General features: G+C 49.1%; 1 protein-coding gene across 4 annotated transcripts in view; it reads left to right on the top strand.

Annotated features, from left to right (window-relative positions):
- LOC131208434 (C-terminal-binding protein) overlaps positions 1-18538 on the top strand; it is a 34714-nt gene extending 16176 nt beyond the window's left edge. The window contains exons 2-8 of one of the 4 annotated variants that reach the window (XM_058201185.1): positions 11731-12458; positions 12516-12821; positions 12892-13152; positions 13231-13362; positions 14691-14898; positions 15543-15713; positions 17080-18538. In XM_058201185.1, the coding sequence (XP_058057168.1) occupies positions 12276-12458; positions 12516-12821; positions 12892-13152; positions 13231-13362; positions 14691-14898; positions 15543-15713; positions 17080-17087 (1269 nt within the window). In that variant the 5' untranslated portion in view covers positions 11731-12275 and the 3' untranslated portion in view covers positions 17088-18538. Of the gene's footprint in view, positions 1-11730; positions 12459-12515; positions 12822-12891; positions 13153-13230; positions 13372-14690; positions 14899-15324; positions 15461-15542; positions 15714-17079 lie in introns of those variants that run through there. The other 3 variants (XM_058201186.1, XM_058201184.1, XM_058201187.1) reach the window with 3 other exon arrangements.
- Positions 18539-18761: the final 223 nt, after the last annotated feature.

Raw genomic sequence — 18761 nt, 5'->3', positions numbered from 1 at the left:
GTGCATCTCCGCTCCGTGGGGAATGGATTGTTGGCAAATTCTTCTGCCGCTTCTTCGTGCGGATGCGCCGCCGAACGCGAAACGCCCCCCGTCGTGCGAAGTAAATTGTATTTTACCGAACCCATCCCCACCGCCGGATCGGATTGGATCGCCGCCCGGTGGAGAACTACGAGGGTGGTCGAATGGCGGCGCCCCCGGGGTTGTGCCCGTCTGCCAGCCAGCTAGCTAGCGGTGCTGGCGTTGCCTGTTGGTGGGGTCGTTTGATTGGTTGCGGGAGCTTAAAAATAGCTGCAGATGGTTTGTGTATATTTAAATAACATCTGCGTAGTTATCATCGCGCCCGCCCGCGTTGAGGTGCGCCTGCACTTCGGGCGACTTTCCCGACTACTGCCGGTGGTGGTGGTGGTGGCGGTGGCGAAGGGTGTCAGAGAGATCCTTCTATTCCGCGCGCATCGTCTTCGGAATGACGCGCGGTGTTTTTAGAAGCGACGTAAATATTCGACCACATCTCAACGCACGCAGGTCGCCGCCCCTGGGCCACTGGCGAGGTCTGTGGCTTCCTTGGTTCGCCAACGATGCTCGAATTTATTACTATTTCTCCCGGTGAAAAGAAAAGGTGGTAACGATATTATGATCCGTTTGAAGTTTGGCACCGTTTCGGGCCACGTCAAATGGGGGCATAATAAATACTGTGCACCAATTAGGCCATTCATTTTCTTTATTCTAAAAAATTAGATTTTTATTTAGTTCGATTTTAGGGCATGGCACGCCGAAGAATGTTCAGGTTGGGGGGTTCGGAGATTGCCCGAAGTGTGTGCCCTTTGGAACATTCACTATTCGATGGCCAATGCCGGGAGGAGGTTATTCATTCCCCCCGCACCGGGTGGCCGCGGCCAGTTGACGAAGCATGTTTTCTTCGTCACAAAAAAGAAAACATTTCTGCTTACCCAAACAACTTCCCGGATTCTCACCGTCCGGGGTCGGGTCGGTGTTGTGTCCTGCTCCGTGCCCGCTTGAGCATAATGATTCCTTGATGTTGCGATGACGATGGTGACGATTTAGCAAAGGCAAACTGCTGCTCTTGCGGCTGCCGTGTCAGCAATATCTATTCCTTTCGCCGCTGAATTCCGCTGACACTAGCAGAAAGCGCTCGCTGGCCGTCGTAGGAGAAGACATATGCGTCGGCCACATTTGGGACGCTCAGCAGGAGGAGGAAGCCCGACCACCACCCGAATGTACGTTGCGAATGTGTGCTATGCTGACTTCGCAACATTCTCTGGCGGCTATCTGAGTCTCGGCTCGCGAGCGGGAACCATAACGGGACACGACGCCGGAATTTGTGTTCTTCCTTGTGGCTCTTGGTCTATTTGCAGCGTTTGGCTTTTGTGCAGTGTGTGCATTGTTGTGTGCTTTATTGCCAATTTCGGCGGTGCTGCGCCTCGCGGCTTTTCAAGGTGCTGCTGGCGAGAGCGGTGTTGTGTCCAATTACGAGGAAGCCCCCAGTTGGGTCACATTTTTTCTACCCGTGCGTACGGGGCCACCTAAGGCCATGACGATTCTTCTTTCGGGAAACTTCTTTTTTTTGGAAAGGTTTATGAAAACAAAACAAATTAATCGCAAAACGGAACTGACCAAAGTTCCCTTGGGTGTCACAATAAATGGAGGGCAGAAATAGGAACGACATCAAAAATGGTGGCTCTAGTGGCTTCACGTTGTGTTTATTGTTAACTTTGACAAAAGCGGCCGATTTAGCGATGAGAAATCAAAATATAATAGAAAACAAAAAACGCTTTTCTTCGCAAAAAATATGTAAACGAAGGGTTTTTATCCTTCGTTGCTAGTTATTGTGATGTATTGTGTCCATTTATTGTAAACTCATAATAAATTTGTTATAATCTAGTATTTTATTGGATAATCCGTGCTCATGTAGTTTGTTTATATTTTGCCTATCGACTGCCTCATATTTCAATGACAGGCTGTCTGTCAAAACCACCGCTGTAACCGTTCAACGGTCGAGGTTCATATATGACAGAAAGGATATGTTCTGAAAAGGTAAATAGATCTTGTGTAAACTGTAATGCGAATTCAGACAAACACATTAAAATGAAACATCAATTATTAAATTGAATTGAACTGACAAAGGTTGGATGCTAATTATTTAGACTATCAGCCCAATTTAGCTAATAAAAAAAGGATTCAAATAAGATTTGATAAACTGCCAAAATGAAGGATCGCATCCCGACCCTGTTGGGAACCACTACTGTCCTCACAAGTATGCCATTGTCCTAGCGGCCCAACACTCCCTGCCCCAGCCATCAATACGGCCTGAAATTAAGTTACAGTTGTGTTGTGTGCCATTTAGAAAGCTGCAGCATCTTTACAAAACTTATTATAAATGTCTTGACGCTTTAAACTTTGGCCAGCAAGCGGCGCGAGCATTATGAAACCCGGTCTCGGCCCCGGCCCCGGCCCTGGCCCGGGAGTAATCTCGCGGGAGGATCGGTGGGAAACTGTGGTGGAAAAGTTTACGCCCAACGATGGCGCGAATAAATTCCTGGCAAAACGGAAAAGTCTCCCTTCGATCGTTGTCCTTCGGAAAAGCGGGTTCTAATGAGATAAGTTAAAAATAAAAGTTGATTCCTCCCTTCGGTCCCGCCGGTCGCGGGCGGCGTGGCTGCCGCGATATTCGATCGGCTCCTCCTGTAAGATTTCCTTTTCAAAAACTTACGCCCCGCCGCCGACTGGGTGGAGCCGCGTGTACCGTGCCGTGACTTCCTGTGGAGCGCCCGACGCGACAAACTTTTCCGGCAACTTCGAACCGAAAGACGGTTATTTTACTTCCATCACAAACACCTACATCTTTCCTACGCGGGCGAACTTTTCGCGCGGGAGAGGTGACTGGCGAGCGTCTAATTTACCACCCACCGGAGAACTGGCCGAGCGGGGCGGAAGCGCGCCGGAGACTGAAGACAAAGGGAGAAGAGCAATCAAAAAAGCGCAGAAAAACATTGTCGTTATTGTGTTCTGTCTCGAAAAGTCGTCACCCCGCGCCACCACGGGGCGGCACACCCGATGCTTGGAATCATGAATTTTCTCACTCCGCCACCCGTCGGTGGGTTTAACCCGTTCCGCAGCGGTTTCCGCACCCGCTCCGTTCCGACAGGGAAAAGTTTAGTGCTCTGCGCTCAGTACAGTAGTGCTCTTAGTTGGCACGAGAAAGTTGAAAACTGTGCTCCGCGTCCAACTGTTCCTGCGACCGACGGAGCCTTCTTCCGGTCTTTGGTTGGGAAACGATTTGAAGTTTCGCCGGCCGGTGTCGTGGAATCCACGGCTGCAGCGCGCGAGCAAACGACTGGAAGACTTTTCGTACTCACACATACACTTACATAACTTTGGGCAAAACTTTTTCTAGTTCCCCCCCACGGTGACTGCGGCCAGAAGCAGAGAGGACGAAGCCGGTAGGCAGCGCAATATGCTTCTTTGCATTTCTCTTTTCTTGGCCGCGAAAAGTTCCCTTGGCGAGAGATAAGAAGCGAGCGGGAAAGTTTCTTGGGCCAATGGATTTGTGCCGAACATATCTTCCCGTCCCACCACGGATAGTTCCGTGTGCCAGGAACCGATCCTCCGCGTGCCTCTCTTGGTGTGTGGTGAAAGTTTACGGAACGAGACGGGCAAACTGTTTCTGGCTAGACCCGGAGCGGTTCCGACTGCTGTCACCGCCCTCGAGAGTGACTTATCCTCTTTTTTTCCACGCCGGCATTTGTGTGGTCCACTTTCGGACCCGGCATTCCCGGCTTCTCCTGAGCGGCAGATGAAGACGAAGGACTTCCGGTGGACGGCACTTTTTCCCTTTGCCCCCCGTGCCCGCCAGCGATTAGTCAGCTTGCTGCTGTGGGCGGGCGGACGTTGGTTGTGTTGATTGAACGTGCTCCACGTGCGCGCCGCGGCCGATGGAGACGCCTGGTGGCTGCTGTGCCGCATTCGAGTGAAAAACAGCTTTCGAAGTGCCAGACGAAAGAGAAAGCTTGATGGCCGCCCCCCAAACCCCACCTTTTGATGGGGCCGGCCGGCAGGCAGGACGTGTCCCAACTTTCTCTCTTGCAACACATTATTTCGGGCAAACACTCTTTTGCCATTAAACTTTCAACTTTGGCCCATAATCGTCCTCGGCTGCCCGAGCCCCCCGGGGGCAAGGCAACGAAAAAGGCAACCGCCGACGGACACGCCACCGGACCCCCGAAACCCGAGAGTGTTTGGGCCAGTTTGGCTGTGGCTGGTGACGGTCGATAATCGAAAACAGAAGTTTTAAACACATTTATTGCGCGCGCGCGTGTGTGGGTGGCTGGGAATTGGTTCACCCTCTTTGTCGGTGTTTGACTTTTCGGATCGCTTTCCGGAAGTGGGGCCGCACTGGGGGCCAATACCGCACCGTCGAAGTGGGGTGTGAAGGTGATGATAGTTGTAGCAGCTGGTACATGATTCAGCCTAGCATTGCTCTCTCTAATGCTTTATTCATCATGGGAACATCAAATTTTTGTGGCAATTTTTATAGTATCAATATATATTGGTAGATTAAATATTCACCATCAAAACGTATCAACAAGTATTGGAAAAGGTTTAACTCTAACACGATTGTCCTTAAAGGAATCCCGTTTTCGTTTATTGCCACACGAGCTGTTGTTATTGAATTATAGAGACTTTGAGCGATTAAGCTACGTTCGTCTCCTTCGTCTCAGTGTATGTGACCGTAGTTAGCATGAGAGAAGCTCGCAAAGGTGGCGACTGTGGTTAATGCTGGTCGTAAAAAGGACCGTAGATTCCGAAAGAAACGACTCCCAAACCAGATGTGGTTGATTTTATCATTTTGGAGATTTTGAACATGAGGCTTCTTTCATCTCTTACTTAAAGTAGATTGAGTTTGCTAGGGCCTATTCATAAATCCGCAAAAATTTCGCTTATTAGCCAATTTTACCAAGACACGCTGCTGTCATTTGTGATGCTATGTGAGAATGGCGGTTATATATGCACGTTGAGTTCTGTCCCCTTTTGTCATTCCTCTGATGTAACATAATCATTATTTTGATGATTTCATCTAATTAATAATGAACGTTTTTTGAGTGTTTTATCACATTTTAAAAAACAGTATTTTATAAAACAATTTTCAATCTATTTTAAACAACGTGGGGTCAAACATATTTATAGCCGCAGCTAAGTAGTAGTGTGTGTTGATGAAGTGTTTGTTTACATCGGCTAATAAGCGAAGAGCCGCGACCGCTCCTTGTTACGTAGATTTTATCCAGTCAAAGGTTACTTTGATCAGCTGTCAATCGATGCAGTGTGATGTTGTCAAATGTACATCTTCAAATTACTGTAAGGTAATGGCAACATAATCTACTACACAAGTTCTCTCTTTTCGCCGTCTGTCTTATTACATTTCAAACATTATTACATAATCTTCACAACCAGAGCTTCCTCATTAGATTGCCGATAAAAGACGGGCTATCGAAAATTATTTTTGTATTTTTTAAATCATTAAATTAACAAATATTTAACTGCCTCGGGCGGAGGAAGCCACTGAAACTGATGGCTGCCGGATACCGGATTTCCGAAACAAAAAGGACTCCAAGCAAACACGCGAGTACATTTTTGTGTGAGATCCCCCCCTTTTTTCTCTCTTTCTTTACTTATTCTGTTCTGTGCCGTTGAAAAAAAAAGTCCGCCACCGGTCCCGCCGTTCTCATGATTATCTTCAGCCGCCGATTGCCGGAACTTGCCATTCCAAGATCTTGCCACTTTAAACTTTGCCCGTGCTCCGTTCCTCCCGGCGGCGTGTCCTGCCACGCCAGCAGCCGGTGCAGGAGAAGAGCAGAGAAATCAGAAAGCAAGTAAAAGCCGGCATCATCTCGTGATGATAAACATTTACCGTATCCTCGGGCCTGGGGCTTGGGAGGGGAATTCATAAATTTACCCTCCCAACCAGGCACCCCCCGCCGCCAGCCCCCGCTGGAGCGTGTGTTGTGTTATCCTTGATACGCTGTCGCCGCCGTGTTCCGGGATCGGCTTTGTGTTCGCCCTTACAGCCCAGCCCAGCAACATTATCCTTCGTATCCTTCCCAGCACACCGTCGCATGCGGCATTGTCGCAGCGTCGGTCAGCAAGACCGAGGAGGAGCACCCGTTCCTCACGCCGCCCGCCGGAGTTGGAAAATGGTCGCGCCTCGCGCCACCCACCCCGGGGAAAGGTGGAACCTTCGGAAAAGTGCGCGTGTGGCGCGCATGTGCAGCGCTCGTCACCGGTGGGTGGTGGTGTGTTGTAACGTTTGCCCTGTGTGTCGGGTGCTGCCGCTACTGATGACGACCATGTTGATGTGTTCCGCTGTTGGGCAATAAAAGTATCACACAGAAAAACACGAGCGACGCGATAGAAATTGAAAGAGGACCAGGCAAGGACGCGCCGGACACGCGCAAAGCATGTCGCGCCCTCCCGGCGGAATATTTAATCTCCCGCACGACGCCATTAAGGGAATCTGTTTTCGGCGCCCACCCACCCGCTTGTTTCAAATGCTCTCTCTGTGTGTGGTAGGCTTTTCCCGAGGATTTTCAGGTTCCCGCGGGGCCGCGAAGATAACAACCCCTTTTGGCCACAGCAGTTCGCGTCCCGTAGAAAGTTTTACTTCGCCCTAAACTTGTGTCCTCCCTGGCCTGGCTGGTCGGTCCCAGACAGGAGGGAAGGCAGATGGGCGATGATGGCGCGCGCGAAGAGTTCCAAAGTTTGCTACCGGCGCCCAAAGTTTGACAAACTTTCGCCCAAACAACTTTTGCGGCTCCTCCTCCTCCTAGGCAGGTCCCTAAAACTCTCTCTGCTTGGCCGGGGTGGGTGGCCGCGTGGCCCCATAATGCGGAGAAGTGCTTTTTTGTCGCATCTTCACGCCACCCACACAAGGGCTCATAACTTCCGCGCTGCTCCGGTCCGGCACCACCCCGACCATAGGAGGAAGTTCTCGTTGGTGTGGCTCTGGGGTTCGTCGCAGCAACCGTTGCGCCCAAATGTCGGTCGCGTTACCAACGCACTCGGTAGAGCGAGAGAGAGAGAGAGAGAGCGAGAATGAGACAACCACGGAGGCAACGACGGAGGCGCCCCCTAGAGTGGGGCGTGAAATTCACCATCAAAACTTTGCCGGAAAAGTCAGTTCTCAAAAGTTGCGCCACGAACGGGGCGGGAGCCGGGAAAACCACCGAACCCGCCGCTGCTCTCCCGGCGGCTCCCCTGCTGCTCGAGGTCGTCGATGGTGGTGCCGAAAAGTTACTTTTCCAACTTTTCCTGCTCGAACTCTTCTCACTCTCGCTCTCCGCTGTGCCCGTCGCCCCGGCGTGTCGGAAAGTATTAAAAACTTTTCCATGGAAACCGGTCGCCGGCGGCAGACGTGGCGGCGGGGAAAAGTTGTGTTGTGAGTTGTGTGTTGCGAGCCGGTAACGTTCGTTCCCCGCGACCCCGGCCTACTGTGCGAAAATAGAGTTCAAGTTTGAAGGCGGGCAAAATGAAGCAACACAAAGTCAGGCCCTCACCCAGCAGGAAGCACACATACGCACGCACGTGTTGACTGTTGGAAAATTCCCTCGCACGGCGCACGCTTCGATGTTGTTGTTGTTGTTTCCGAGGTGGCACCGCAAGCCGTGCTTGCTGGCAACACTGGCTGGCTGGCTGCAAATTTGTTGCCGGCCATGTTTTTTCTGACTCCCAGGCAGAGGAAGTGCATCCGCGCGCAGACCTGTCAGACGCCGGATGTGCAGGTTTTTCATAACTAACAACTCATTTCATCGGCCATGTTTTGTTTTTCTCCTCTCCCTTTCAACAGCGAGGGGCAGCGAAAAGGATGCGAGCCGAGCAACACACACATAGACGGATATTTATACACCTTTTAAGGCTAGGTGCGCTGCGCTACAGTAACATGATGGCCTCACTCTCTCGCTCTCTCTCTCTCTCTCTCGTTCTCTATCACTAGAGATCGGTTGCCATGGTAACACACCCGGCACACTCGGCCGGTTGAGAAAAAGGACGAGATCCACTTTATTAACGTAACACGCCCACCCCACGGGGGTGGACGACATCCGCCACCGTCGCCGTGTTGTGCACTTCCGGCGCTATGCGACATTATTAGCCTTGTCCCCTGTTTTTGTCGCTTTAAAGTGGTTTCTGTGTTTAGCCGGCGGTGCCAATCTGCACTAGTCGCTGGATAAGTTTGGAACAGTTTTGGGATGTTGGAACACAAAACCTATTGAAGTGTGATTATTTATATATCACGAGGGATTGTGTTTTACGCGAGCGTAGGCTGAACGTTTTCCGACCCACCAAAGAGGCAGGAAATTTAGCTGATTTTTTATGTTTTCGACATAGTTACCTTTTAATTTTGCAGACTTCTGCAACATCGCTCGTAACCAGTTCGAGTAGTAGTCGGAAAAGTAGTATTTTTTCTCTGTCCCCCGAGCGCAATTTTCAGGTGAGGGAACAAAAAGAAGTCGCTTCAAGCCTAGACCTTTGATCTGGTGAGTAGCGCGGATGGGTCCGAGCACTTCAAACCGTAAATCGCGGATTCTCGCCATGGCAACCGTTGAGCAACGTGATGGCAACGTGAAACGCGGCAGCCAACTTGCGGGACAGCTTTCTTATGTTAAAATGTTAAATTTGAAATGTGACAAAAACGGTTTTTGGACACGTTCACAATCTCTCCTACATCGCTCACTTTAATTGGACGGTCGTCTAGCACCATCTAGACATCCCGCGAATATTCATTTCATTTTGGTGGTGCGTTTTGCTTTTGAAAAAAAATTAATGTAACCCCGATACTCGATGTGCTGCGGAACTTAATGTTGAGGATGGAAACCAACCAAAGTAACCCTCGTACGGAGTTATTTATTGAAATGCTATCGAATCGAATCCCGACCAGACACTAGCCTTAAACTTGGAGAACTTATTCACAGTCCACTTAAAGCAGGGCGCCAGTGAACAGAAAGCAACAATAAGTCATCACAGTCATCATCTTTTAGAACCAAGGAAGTTGGTGGCCTGCGTTCAAGCATGAAATTTATGTAGATTTTCTTGAATTTTCCATCCCCCTAAAAAGCGAGCTAAATCGTTCGCGAGGCTCGGCATTTCTTCACGACCACAATCCGCCTGCTACCGTCAACGTGCTGCTGTGCTGGCCTTCCGGGAAACTTTAATGGCTCCGAAAAATGCTTTCTCGGGCTCCGGCTTCGCTTACGAAATGAGGAGAGACTATTTTGGGAAATAATACGTTACAGGCGGCGGCGATACTTTAAGCGTTCGACCTCTGCGAACCGTTATACCGTTTCGAGGCCCATTAACTGAGATTGTGACTGGTCAAGTTGTTTGACCTTTTATACATTGTGTTTTAAAAATGGAAAAAGGGATAAACCACGTTTCGGAATCGATACGCCCATCGCTTCATCGATCGTCTTCCCGTAAGAGACCGTTCGGTTCAAGTAAACTTCGCTTAAATGGCGTTCCGGTTCCGGTCGGAGCATGTGTCCTTGCCGTGCGCTGTCCAATCACTTCAACCCACACTGCCGCTCCGGTGCCAGGGGAATGCGCTCTTTAAAGGCTCATGGCCGGCAGCGAGCGAGTGTAGTGAGTAATACAAAAATGGCTTCACCCCAGCCCAGGCCAGACCCAAGTCGGGGGGATCCTGTTGACGTCGGGGTGTCTTTTATCCTTTCCCGCGTTCCGCGGTGAGAAGAGCGACTGAGAAAGAAGGTTCTGGTTTTTCCAACCCACTGCCACGCGGCACCCTCTTATCACACGCTGGACAATCGACGCGGGCACGGACACGGTGCTGCTCCTAGGGAAGGTCCTGTTTTGCTCAGGGCTCTGCAGTTTATACACGGTGGCCGCCACTAGGATACGCGACTTTAATTCCGCGTTCCTTCTTTTTAAAGCACTGTCGGTTGGTCGGGTGGGTCCGGTCCCCTCAAACATGTTGGGAGTTTTCCGCTGTTGCCGGAACCCCGCCACAGAAGGTTGAGAGTTTAAGATGTATACTTTTGAAAATGGCACATCGCGTCCCGGATATATATCCGGTTGACAGTTTGTGTCACCGTTTGCTGTCACCCGGGATTGCTTTGAGGCGAGCACTGTCACGGAGAGGACACCTTAATTATAAATATGTTTGGCTGGCATCCGCGTCAATCGGATTCGGGGAAACGTTTCAATTTTCCAATCAACGGCGCACACAAACCAAACATTGTATGTGTACCCGGTGTATGTGTGCGCGCGTACTTCCCGGAACACCCAAAACGCGAGTGTAGCGTCCTTTCCCAGGAGCAGGCCCAGAGCAAAAGATTAGAAGAAAAGTTTAATTAATTTTAAACTTTCTCCGTCTTCGCCGTCGTCGTTGAAGTTTTTGCAGCAGCAGGAGCAGCGGCCCACAATAGAGCTGTGGCCGCTTTTTATGTTTGCTGCTTTATGCAAACTTTTCCACTTGACTTGAATAATTCGATCCATCGAAGCTGGTCCGCTCCGCCGACCGGCCGGCGCTTGATGGTTGTTATCGGACGGGGGGGTTGCGCGGAAAGAGAGCACCGAAAAGGGTCACGATTCTTGTTTTTGCACAGTTTTATTAACTATGGAAGCAAGGCCCCGCCCGACACGCACACACTCAAGCCGGGTCGCGGAGTCACCACAATAACTTTCTTGCGCCGGTGTGTTCCCGTCCCTGAAGGGAGGGAAAATCTGCAACCGATGGCGTCCGCGCGCGCTCTGGTCTCTGGGTTTCTCCCTCCCAAGAGTTCTATCGGGAACTTGTAAATTAATTACATTTTAATTAAAACTTTTCATTTTATTGTATCTCTCTCCGGTGCTGGTCGCGCTCTCTCTCTCTATTTCTCTCGGTTGGCCTCTGGCAGCGGCCATCACCATACGATGCGTCGTCCTTCGTGCCGCGCTCCCCTGATCGACCGGTGCTGCGTTCTGCGATCCTTGTGCACACCGACCGTTTTTGTTGTGGTCGGGACAGTCCTTTGGGGCGGCGCCCGAGAGTCACGCGCGCGCGAAGTGCGGAAACTTGTCGAACGTTTGGGGGTACCCACCACCTTATTTGTGTGCCGAGGGTGGTCGGTCCGGCACGGGATGTGGCCAAAGTTTGCCAAATTGAAAATTACCATCAGCAGCAGCAGCAGGAGCAGCGCGGGGTTCCACCGAAAGTCACTTCAGTCGTTGACTGATGGCGACGGCGGCCCAGGGTTCCTATTTACACGTGGAACGCGGAACTGACCGCAGCAAACCAGGGGCGGAAGCTCTGGTGGGGGAGCTAAAGTCCACCAACAAACTTTGCCGCAGCCTAGGTGGACGGCGAAATGGGAAAAGTTTCGGTTTTGATGGATCCCTCCTTTCTTCATCCTGTCTGTTGGGGTTTCTTTTCGTCCGGTACGGGGACAGACTTTATCTATTGTTTTTGTTCTTTTTTGTAAAAATATGTTTGTTTGAAAACATAGTAAAAAGCATCACATCACTAACAGGCGCTTTTTGTGTCTTTATTTACAGATGATCGCATCGTAACTCTCGCCTTCCGGGACGTCCGTGGTGACCAATGCTGTGCTGGCCAAACTAGGATTAGAATTAGAACATTAAATCATTTTTTTGTGGGAAACAACAAAGTTCCATTGTTGGCGAACTTGTACAAGCCTCCCTAACGTTCTGTTTCTTTCTTCCCGGCAGCAGCAGCTTTAGCCGTTTGTGGTGACAGAACGTGACGACGGATGTATAATTTTGTGAACTTAAACTCTCGTGCAACCAACGGGTGTTGTTTCAGTGACTAATTAGGTCCCGAAAGCGAAAAAGGCCCCAAAAAGAAGACGCGAACGCGACAGACAATTATTTGCAAAGCCGCATTTTTTCAAGGACTACAGAAGAAGCCTTGTCTTGTCAGTGTGCGCGTGTGTGTGTGTGTGTGTGCCCCCCGCTTGTGTGTGTGTGTGTGTGCGGGTGTTGTGACATTCAGAAGAACGGCGGAGGTGGCCCAACTCGCGCGCACCACGGCGCCCTCTCACAGGTTCGTGCGAGGATAATAGGAACCGGCGGCGGCGGCGGAACACGTTAGGCAAGGGGAAAGGGGAAGCTTTCCGGTAGCGTTCGGTTCCTTCGAATAGAGCCCCCGTGTCCTCTGGAGTGGAGCGGAGTACCATACGCGCGAGCGGCACGGAAGAAAGCACGCGCAGGACACCTGGCAGGATCCGGAGGGAGGAGCGGTGGTTTCTTCTACGATGATGCCGAAACGATCACGTCTGGGTGACGTCCGCGGACCCATCTCGAATGGGCCGATGCAGTCGCGACCGCTCGTGGCGCTGCTCGATGGGCGCGACTGCTCGATCGAGATGCCGATACTGAAGGATGTGGCCACCGTTGCATTCTGCGATGCACAGAGCACCTCAGAGATCCATGAAAAAGTAAGAAGACCAGCCACAGGCCGGATTGTCACTATAAAATTTCGCGTCCCGTTGCAGGTATTAAACGAAGCCGTTGGCGCACTGATGTGGCACACAATCATTCTGACGAAGGAAGATCTGGAAAAGTTCAAAGCGCTCCGGATAATCGTCCGGATTGGCAGCGGAGTCGACAACATTGACGTGAAGGCGGCCGGCGAGCTCGGCATCGCCGTGTGTAACGTGCCGGGTTACGGGGTCGAGGAGGTGGCCGACACGACCATGTGCTTGATCCTGAACCTCTACCGAAGGACCTACTGGTTGGCGAACATGGTGCGAGAAGGCAAGAAATTCACCGGCCCGGAACAAGTGCGAGATGCAGCGCAGGTACGAATGCCGTGGCTCGCGAATCCAGCATCATCGTGATCGTCACCCGCTTGTCCGCTTTGTTTTTTAGGGATGTGCCAGAATACGGGGTGATACACTCGGGCTGGTCGGACTGGGGCGCATCGGTAGCGCGGTGGCGCTACGGGCGAAAGTGTTTGGTTTCAACGTGAGCTTCTACGATCCGTACCTGCCGGACGGGATCGAGAAATCTCTCGGGCTCAACCGCGTCTACACCCTGCAGGAGCTGCTGTTCCACTCCGATTGCGTTTCGCTGCACTGTACATTAAACGAACATAATCATCACCTAATCAATGAGTTCACGATTAAACAGGTACGCGAGGCGCGCGCGGTCCTCTCGGATGGATTGGGCACGGATTACTCACGACCACCACCACCTGACTACTTTTAGATGAGACCCGGCGCATTTCTGGTAAACACGGCTCGCGGTGGCCTGGTGGATGACGAGGCCCTGGCCATTGCACTGAAGCAGGGACGAATCCGGGCGGCCGCACTTGACGTTCATGAGAATGAGCCATACAATGTATTTCAGGTTTATTCTACTACTTATACTATCTTTTTTCTATGCCGTTTGTGTTGATGTTACTGTTTTTGTTTTTCCATCCCACGTTTAAACTCCCCACCACTACACTGCCAGAGGAGAATCGGGGGAGTGCCGTGTCTGCCTCCCCGTTCAACAACACCCGTTCTTTGCGCGCCTGCCCTTGCCCTTTCGGGTTTTTGTGAAAGATGGCGTGATGATGTGAAAGATGGCGATCACCTGATAACCTTCGTTCTTCGACATATTTTTATGCTCCCATCACGCACAAGCGCACAGATCGTGCTCGGGGAGCAGTTTCACATGAATCACGTTGCGATTTTTACGATGATGCGTGACGTCGCCGTACATAGCTGCCTTTGTAACCCTAATCTGCTGAACACATTATCCACATGCCCAGGCATAACGATCATCACTATCATCATCATCATCTCATAATCCGTGTTCTGGTGGTGTATTGGTTCGATGTGAAGTTTTGGTACGGAACACACGTACGTGTGGTTCCTATTTACATTTCGAATCCATGTGACACGAAGCCAAAGAAAGCTTCTTACCTCTCCGATCATGCATCATTCATGCGTACACTTCCATGTGGTCAGTTTGAATACAACACAAAATAGAGCAAAAATGGCTCTCTACACATTCGTTTGCTTTTTCGGAAACTCAATCAAAAACAAAAACGTAAACAACACACACGAAACGACACTAAACCAAGCGGAGCACGCACGCACTAACACGTAAAAGTTTCAATTCAGGCTAGGCGATCATCCATGTTTGTGTACTAACCATCACCCACCACCACCACATCCTTTTCATGCGAGTGTTGAGCTGACGGCGGAACTGAAACCGTACAAACATCATGACTTTCTGCACATTCATTTACAGTAACACGGTACTCCGTACCGCTACTACGAGTGTAATCAATTCCTCCTACTCCGGCGGCCACATTGTGGCAAGATACGTCGATCATACATTTATCTGTAAACGTTCCTCCTACATTTTGATCAAGAGGCAAAATCGGTTCAGATTTTTGCTCATTAGAAGAGCAGCTGCGTGGCCGAACGCATCCGCACCCGTCAGGATCGACTTTTATTCTCCAACCTCCATGGAAAGGAAATCATTTGTAGTGTGACAGTAACAACGATAGCTTTATGCGCTTGGGGACGATCGTAACCGGGTTTTAATTGGGTGTTGTTTTTTTGTTTCGTTTCGTTTTAATTAACACTGTGGCCCACCTCGCCCACCGGTTCGTTCGGGTGCGTGCGTTTGCTCGCACAATGGACACGACGATCGGTCGCGATCGCGCGGTGCAGGGTGCACTGAAGGACGCCCCGAACCTACTCTGCACGCCCCACGCAGCCTTCTACAGCGAGGCGGCCACGACGGAGCTGCGCGAGATGGCGGCGAGCGAAATCCGGCGGGCAATCATTGGCAATATCCCGGAGTGTCTCCGGAACTGCGTGAACAAGGAGTACTTCCTGCGCTCGTCGACGGGCGGTGGTGCCGGCGGATACTCAGAAGGTTAGTAGTCACAAGTTGTCCGATTTGTTGTTTGTTGTTTTCTGTTTGTTGTCGTTGTCGTTACACCACACTGTCTCTACTCGAAACTACTCTCGAAAAACCGATCTCTCCACGAACGATCATTTTTAACTCACACACATCCAAACACACCCACACACACATACATATACAGACCCGCGCGTTTCTTTTGTTTCCCAAACACTGACACTAATTAGTAGACGAAATTGCTACAGCAAACAACAGTGCTAATAGAAAACAAAACACACATACAATGAGAAAGTAAAAATAAAAATAAAACAAATACGCAAACCTCTTTACTAAATGATCAACGAATTTCCATCTCATTACGATCCTTTCTTTTTTCGATTGAACACAAAAAATTGATGCTTCCCAAACCAAATGCAAAAAAAAAACCAAATTTCATAGCAAAACGATGATAACCACTGCTACTTTTGCACACTTGCCTCTCACAGTCTTCATAATTTTGTCAGCAACGGATTTCGAAAATCAGGAAACAGTAGTAGTATACGTTTGTTTTACGATCCATCAGTCGATCAATCAATCAATCAATAAATCAAGATACCAAAACAACCATACGCAGAAAAGTGAAATAATAATTTACAAATCAAGAAAAAAACTTATAGCTGGTATAAATGGCGGCTATTATTCAGGTGGATTACAGCAAGCCCATAGTACAACACCGCTCGAGGCACCGCACAGTGCAGGATCGCATGCGCCACCCAGCGGCGGCGGTCCCCCGCCACCGTCCGTTGCCGTACCGCCTGTTTCCGCTGTTACAGCGCCACCACCACAAGGTATTATTCCACCTCCGTCACTAGAACTACAACAACAGCAACAACAATCGCCACTACTTCTTCCACTACTACTACCATCACCATTACTACCTCCTCCTCCGCCACTACAGCATACTAGCGTCCGTCAATCGGTAGGTGGTGCCACCAGGATCTTGCGATCATTTCACGCGATCACACATTGGCTCGGTGCCTGTGGCGCACACATCCCGTTTACATTTATGCCACAGCAAGGCTCACTGAGATTGGTTAAAAGTAGTGAACGTATTAGTTTCGCTAGAACATCTAGTAGTCATGTGTAGACGAATCGTAAGCCAGCTAAGTACGGTCGCAGTAGTCGTCAGTTATTGTAGGATATACCATTCATGGTACACCATCGAGCTGGTTGCTATCCTGTTTTCACCGACTTCGCCTAGCTTGCTCCGATGTCGGATTTTATAGGGCTGACAATGCAGCAAGACAATGTTTCAAAATTGTCTCATATCGGTTGGAAACTTAGAATGACCATGTAATATCGTGGCATTAGAAAAGAATTAACACGGCACCGTGCTGCTATGACTGTGGGGAAAATAGTGGCAAGCGGTCTCGATTGTAGGGCACGGTGGATGTGATTTGAGTGGCGTATGCAAACCCCCCGAGCATAGGACGCTTCCCAAGCTCCTGTTTCCTTATCCACTTTTCCTACACCACCTGGACCGTTCGTAATACGTAGGGGTTGCTTGCTTAACAGTCGTGAACGCGGAACGAGTTACATTTGTTTTGGAGTAAGGTGCAAGAAGCGTGCCTAGCGTGCGTCGCGCTGCTTGCAACGAAATAGTCTGAACATGAACGCCTATCAATCTCGCGCGCCTTGATACTGATTAGATTTAGAGTTTGATTAACGGTAACCGGTAGCCGGAGCGAGTGGTAGAGCAAGTTTTGTTGTAGATCGACTTTAGTGTTGATATGTTGCCCCAGGAGCTGTTTGTTATATTTGTTTCTATTTTGGTTGCGTCACTTTTTAACGATATTGGAGCATGTATCGTAAAGTTTCGATAAAAAGGCAAAGACAAAACCCCACACTAAAACTGCACAAACTCTAGGATACGTATTACGAACAATCCTAGCTTCTCCCAATACTTCCCGCGAACACTGTGTGTTGTAGGTAGTGGCTACGAGCTCTGGTTGTATTCCTTCGAATTTAAGTTTTCGGATTATTTCAACTTTCCAAACCCATCGGACAACGTGATATACTTTCGCCTGTAACTCTTTACTAATCGGTACGTTCTCTTTCTATACATTTCATTCCACTTTCCGCACACATCCGCATACGCATTCTGGCGCTGCGATTCTTCGAATTCAACGGTAAACACCCGCCTGGAAACTGCAGCCTCTTAGTGCCCCAGATCCAAGTAATCATCATTCGGTTAAGCCGGAACCATCAGAAGTACATTAGTTTTTATCATTATAAAATAATATATAAATATATGCTGCTACTACCTTTACAATTGTAACAAGAACAAAAAAGAAAACACACCTTTGACACCACCACAACCGGACACGTACACGTACGATATGAAAGGCAACAATCAACAACAACCGGGCAGGCAGCAGCGCGAGGCATACATTCGCAAACTGATGATGGCAGCCAATAGGGGGGAAAGGACCGCATTATGAAAGAGTAGTAGGGAAGTTACAAAACCAACAACCACACACATATACACATGAAAGCAACAATTCACACAACATTAGTAAAAATGACGTTTGCCAAGGAGTGTGGGAATGTATGAGGCGCGCAATGATAATGTTACAAACAAAAACACGCGACACCTTGCAACTCGAGGGGCACTGGTGAAGACACTGAACAACAACAGCAACAGAAACAACAACACTAATAACAACACAACAACAGCAAACAAAAAAAGGTGTGTGTGATTATTTCTTTGACAAACGTTAAGTGAACTATTGACTCTAATGAGGAAAACGAGCGAGAGGACCCTAGGACAAAGAGAGGATGTTCGTATGAGGATGATTTTTTTTTTAATTGTTTACATGTTTTTTGTCTTTGACAAAGAGAAAACTTAAACAATGTGTACGAAAATTTAGATTAAAGTAAGAGTAAACTATACTATTACCTACGTAAAAAGCATGCGAACACACAGACACAAACACACAGAAACATAGAAATAAAAATTAAAACAAGGTACACACGCAGATTTATAGATCGTTGCTCCCCCCGATAGAGAGAGAGAAAGAGAGAGAGAAAGCAGCCACCACCACCACCAGCAGCCCCGTAATATGATATGATGATACAAATGAGATCCACAGCACACAAACACACACATACATCCTCATGTGTACACAATCGGAGGAGTTGAACAGAGCAGAGAATTAATGTGTAATGGATAATAATAATGGATAATAATAATAAAAATGTGAAGGAAGAAGCATTAACGGTACTTTAATGCATTAGTAGCGTGCAGCAGCAAACGGAGAAAGGACAGTAAAAAAGAGTATGGATGTACATGTGTGAGAATGAAAGCGGATAACAAGCAGAAAATCTAAAAAAAGAAAAAGAAAAACTTGCAGCGAGTGGCGGTGCAAGTAAGTAAAGGATACAAATGGCAAACGCGAATGCAAATGAAAGCGCAATCGAGTACACAACTCACATTGCAGAGTTGATAATAGAGCGAGAAAGAGAGAGAGAAAGAGCGAGCGAGTGGAGCCCCTCACATAAGATATAAAGCATTATAAGTTGCAAACCCACACATGCGTAGAAAGAAAGTAGCGAAAACATTCACAATACCCAACACATATACACCGAGCACGGCGCAGCAAGCGCGGCGATCGCGGCGATCGCGGCGTGTTGTACACGTGTTTCTCTGTGTATGGGTAGGCGCGCGCCTGCGCCTGCACTCGTCTATTTGTATGCGCGTTTTGTGACAAAATAATGATTAAAAACCAGGAAAAATATTAATTGTTTTTCTTTTTTTTTGGTATGCGCCCCCCATGTATGCATGCGTGTGTTTTATATGAGAGGAGTATAATGCGAGGAAAGAGAGAGAGAGAGAG

This window comes from Anopheles bellator, chromosome 2 (genome assembly GCF_943735745.2).
Source record: "Anopheles bellator chromosome 2, idAnoBellAS_SP24_06.2, whole genome shotgun sequence".
NCBI classification, from domain to species: Eukaryota; Metazoa; Arthropoda; class Insecta; order Diptera; family Culicidae; genus Anopheles; species Anopheles bellator.
The sequence above is the reverse complement of the archived record's forward strand: the minus strand, read 5'-3'. Positions and strand labels throughout refer to the sequence as shown.